Here is a 5284-nt window from a genome sequence, read left to right as displayed (position 1 = left end):
GTTCAGAGTCCTGTTTCAGACAGGACAACAGAAGGCGCTTGGGAGTATACCAGCAGGGTTAGGCTGTTGTAACAGATCACGAGAATATTCTTCTGGCCTCTACTGACACAGCAGCTTCCTGGTATCTGGATTTTTCATCTGTGACTAACCACGTACAGTTTGTGCTTCAGAATTCCTATATCAGAGAGGCTAAAAGGTTTCACCCGATTACCCAATTTATGGGTTTTGTCATTTGGGGTGGTTTTGCTTTGGAACGGCCACTAGTGTCCGCAATACTTTTTCCTTAGACACCATTAAGAGGTTCCTTTTCTCTTGAAGCTTTTGCTTTCTTGCGTTTACACAGGATCACTGATAGGACGACGGCAAGAGTGATGACCGCAATTGCTACCACTGCTATGATGATGAAGACTTCTGCTCCATATTCTGTAGGGAAGGAAAAAAAAAAATCCAAATAACGTCACAGTGCTACAAACTCTTAGAACCCACTCCACTGAAGTAAAAAACGTGTATTACAGTATCGCAGAAGCGGAGTGACCACCTCAGTGTGAACTGAATTCATTTTGATGTTAATTTGTTGGACTGAGGTAAAGCTTTATTTCATCTGGTTCACACTAGGTTTTAATCATGTAATAGTGCACTAAAATACCACACTACCACCACAAGAGCGAGTCAAACCATTCCCCCTGTGCCTGCATTATTTCTGTGAAACTAAGTCCAAGTGGAAATTCATTCTAGGTGAGAAGCTAGAAAACACCAACAGGAACGATTTCTGTTCAAGTTGTAATTTACTAGAATTCAACTGTTCTGATAAATAAAAATATATATCTAGATAAGAAAGTTAATTTGAGAGAGTTAATCTGCCACTTTTAGAAGAGCTTTTCTATTTAGAGTGCCTATGGGGGAGAAGAAAGATACACTACAGCAATGTGATTTTTTTAAATAACAATGGTATTATCCAGATTTAATAATAGTATTTATCCAGATTGTTTGTCTGAAATTAGACTGGCTGATTCACCAAGCACTCACCAATTTATTTACCCGTAAAGAAGTTAACCTGCCAGCCTTTGACCTTATAACATAAGGTCAGAGAAAAGATCTTAGTCTGTTTTTGAGATAGTAACTACAGGTCAGTGCAAATGCCTGTTATGTCGTTTTCCATCACTCCTATGTTTTAGAGCTAATCCTTCAAGCACTTACTATAGGGTCTGTTATCAGAAGGATCTGAGGAAACAACCAGAAAACAAAAAGCAAAGCTGAACGCTAGTGATGAGAACTGAAACCTCAGTGACCAGCCTTCGACTCAGTCAGTTTAAAACTAATCAAAACAGTTTAGTAAAGCCCTAAACCCAAGCCCAACTAAAGATGGTGGACTCTTACTTAATGTGAGTTCTACCCATGAGTTTCCATGTTCAGTCTGTGTCATCTCCCACAGCAACGTTTATTTTATAACTTAAGCATCACAATTTAAAGAGGTATAAAAATATATTCAGAATTTAGTGTCATTTCGTTAGAATGCTAAAGACTGTATCACAAACTTCAGCAGGTACCTACCATCTAAGATATTTCTTCCTACACTGGTGCAAAGCGCCACACTTTCTTGACCATTACGGTTTTCTCTGCGGGAGGGAATGATTCCCTGCATGTAGAAGCAATAGTTCTTTGTGCTGTCAACGCTTATTTCAAAGGTATGGCTTTTTGTTGTGGCATCTTTCTGTAAAGGGAAAAAAAATATTTCAGGAAGGTTAAAAAGTGTTAGCTCTTAAGGTAGTACAGAAATTCTGTAGCTATAATACAGCTACAGAATGCGCAAAAAGTAGAGTTAGACTGTACCTTTCCAGAACTTTGATCTTTCCAGTAATAGAGTTTGTATTCCAGGTCATGTTGGAAAATATCTCGAACACTTAGAAAGCTCTCATTGGGAAACATATATGGAGTAAGCGGATCTTGGAACACGACATTCAGTGTGGAACCTCTCTGTGTGTAATGCTGTATTTCCGGTTTTCCGAGAACAGCTAAAGAAGCATTTTTAGAATTAAAAAAAAGGCATCATCTTTTCTACACATCAAAATGCTCATTTTTCTTCCTCCCTTACTCCCTCCTCTCTTAAAATCTATTATAAGTTTACAGAGCCAAAGTCCTGGAGTGAAATCCTGGATTATTAATGAATATCTTCCTCTAGTACTCTAAGTTAACAAAACTGTCTGCTCCTTGCAGTGAGAAACAAATGGTAACTAAAATCTTACACACTCCTGACAGCCGGGAAAGCTTTATGCCTGAATGTCTTCTTCTCAGATACCTGTACAGCTACCGTAAGAATCAACAGGAAAAACCTTTAGGCACAACCTAAACCTTGTTTAAGCCAATGGAAGTCATCTTGAAAGGAAGTTTATGATAAGATTTAATTGTCAATCCTACTTACTCTGATTATAAGGTGTAAATTTTTCAGAGACTGCAAAAGGCGGCTCTTCAACGTTATCCATCCCCGAGGTAGTTACAGACAGTATGTGCGCTGTGTAGGTCTCTTTTACATTCCTGAGAACGTCAGTAACATCACACTCTGTTTCTGCTGTCAGTATGCATTTTCTTTTTGTGTCAGATGTCTGTCTGAAAAGAGCAAGAAAGAAGTGTCAACACTTTCCAACCAGACCGTTACGTATTCAGATATGTTAAAAAACATTTTTTCCTCTCGAACTGTGTAGATTTCCCTCATCCAGTAAAACAGCCCTGCAGGTGTGCTAGGCTGAAAAGGAGAAGGAAAAAACCTCAAATCACTATCCCGTACCATTATATTCCCAATTCAAAGTAGAATCAAGTACATCAAATACGAGCCACGTTAATTATAGAAATGTTATTGGATACATACACAAACTGAAAATTCACTCTTTTACATGAATGTAAGAGAAACCATAAGAAACTCTGATTTGGGATTGTTCTGCAGCTGACTGATTAAAAAAAAAAGTAAGATGCACGAATTTTTTTGAAAGTATTATCCGTGATGCATCTGACAACTATTGCCTTGAGAAACATCGGTTTTCCAAGGAAGCATTGATGAATATTGGTATATTCATTGCTGAAAGTAACCACCTTCCCACATATATGTCACTTGTGTTTGCATCTATGCAGATGCAAATGTCACTAAGAACCAGACAGGAGCAGCAATTTTCATTGCAGAATTACAATACAAAAATCTAGACAAAACCCCCCACGACCCATGCACTTCTCTTGATTTTTAAACAATAGAACACAGGTCCATTTACTTGAGAAACAATAATGAAACCAGGAAAAAAGTGCTAGTCTCCCATTTTACTTCCTAATGAGAAGGAATGGAGAAACAGATTGGATATTACTGCTCCAGTTATTCTCCCTGGTTTTGCTGGCGAACTGAGGAAAAGAAAAATTGTGTGACCTCAGCTGAAAGAGCAAGAGTGTCTGCTGTTGGGAAGTTAACAAATGAGTCTTCCTCTAAGAAGGTCAAGTTCTCTTCAGGAGTCACCCGAACTTCCTTCTCACTTCACCAGATTTCTTATGACGGCACAAATCAGTTAGCGGTATTGTTCTAGAGATGCCTGGAAAAGGGATAGCGGAGGTTTGACCTCTGTGATCAAACAAATGTACTCTGTCGACGTACACAGATGGGAAAGCGAGCATTTAAGCACAGTTCAGCCATAAGAGGAACCTGCCTAAACAAATGCCTCTGTATCAGATCTATACCCGTTTCTATACTGAATCTTGGGCAAATAGTCTTCAATTTTTTGCAGGCACAAATGACCGGAACTGAACTGCAGATTCATAAATTTCATAAAATTCATTCTGCTAAGCGTGTGCTTTTAAGTCTACTAATTTAAACACTCCCTTAAAGAATCAGAGAGCACATTAGGCCACTGCACTGGTGTTTCATCCATTAGTCATGAGAGAGCTCTCATTTCTGTGCCACTTGTACGGGCAGAGGAGATTACAGCACTGTATTTTCATTAACATGTAGAAGAGTTGATGATGCAGTTTCTCCTCAGGGCATGTTTAATAATGGTCTGTGAATTAATATGGGAGCTAAGAACAGCACAGAGTTATTACTGCACTTCATGGAAATTTTTGTGCAGTATTGAAAGAAGTGTTAGACACTTTGCACAAGCTGGATGCTTTCTATGTCCACAGTATTTCATAGCTTACGTAGAACAAAGGTAATTTTTAGTTTCACCCAGCAAGACAAATTATTCATTTACTGTGATTCACTGCTTAGAATAAAATGCAGACTCATTTATCAGACACCTCCCAAGATTAAAGGTAAAAGACTCAGTCCAGACACCTTGAAAGACATAAAAAAATTTCTAATATTTGGTATGTCAGATTGAGCGTCAACTTCCTCAAAGTATCCTGGCCTAGATATCCAGTGCAGCTGGCCTGCCCCAAACCCCAGAACTGAAACACTGATCTAAACCTCTACCCTCCATTTCTGAAGTGGAGGGTAGAAGCCTGAAACAGATATTCTTACAGTTGGATACAAAAAGGTATTGACAGCTGGGTTGGCATTTTCCCTAAATCCTCATGTTTGGGCTCTCTTCCTGTTACATTCAGTCTCAGAAATATTTGAACACACTCTATTGGCATCTTCAGCGCCATTAATACACACACCTCAGTGACACCTACTTACCCGTGTATCTCTACGGTATACAAGTAACCCGATGGTTTTGGTTGCCACCGTAGTATAGTTTTAAAATTGATTGAAGACCAAGTTATATTAACCGCTGTTGGTAGTTCTGGATCACCTTTAAATACAGAAAAGAGTGCCATCAGTCATATTATATGTAATTCCTGGTTCCCTGCAGTCACTGCTTAGTTAAATGAAGCAGTTGCTGTTAATTGTTACTCGGAAGGGTTCTTTCGGGGGAAAAGGCTAGCTCCTGGCCTCTGGGCTCATGCTCTTACTACAGGAATGTGTCCTGGCAGAAGCAAGAAATAAGAGAAGAAAATTATTTTTCCTCTTCTAACTCCTAAGTCGCTGAGGTAACTTATTTGGAGTTCTGTCTAACGCTTCCTTCTTGATCCAAGACCTCTGAAGAAGCTACAAACGCTCGAAGATACTCATGAGAACGTCCCAGCCCCAAACAAGTGTGGTGAAGCTCAAAACCGTCCCTGGCTGTGGTGCAGAAGGCATTAGCTCCTGGTTTCCACATTCACTTTGGGAAGACAGAGCCTTTACAAATCCGTGGTTGCTTACATTCCAGAGGGGCTACCCGCGGTGAAGGTGTCGCCGCACACCGGCGGAGGGGAGGCCGCGGCGCCCGGC

The 5284-nt window shown here is 39.8% G+C and overlaps 1 protein-coding gene across 1 annotated transcript; it reads right to left on the bottom strand.

Moving 5' to 3' along the window:
- Positions 1-283: 283 nt before the first annotated feature.
- Positions 284-4763, bottom strand: F3 (coagulation factor III (thromboplastin, tissue factor); the record flags this gene model as incomplete). The annotated part of the gene is made up of 5 exons (XM_010135763.1): positions 284-423; positions 1552-1711; positions 1831-2012; positions 2420-2604; positions 4649-4763. Coding segments are annotated over 5 exons (782 nt in total), but the record flags the coding sequence as incomplete, so codon positions are not given.
- Positions 4764-5284: the final 521 nt, after the last annotated feature.

The sequence above is a fragment of the Buceros rhinoceros genome, unplaced genomic scaffold (assembly GCF_000710305.1).
Source record: "Buceros rhinoceros silvestris isolate BGI_N320 unplaced genomic scaffold, ASM71030v1 scaffold2065, whole genome shotgun sequence".
NCBI classification, from domain to species: Eukaryota; Metazoa; Chordata; class Aves; order Bucerotiformes; family Bucerotidae; genus Buceros; species Buceros rhinoceros.
The sequence above is the reverse complement of the archived record's forward strand: the minus strand, read 5'-3'. Positions and strand labels throughout refer to the sequence as shown.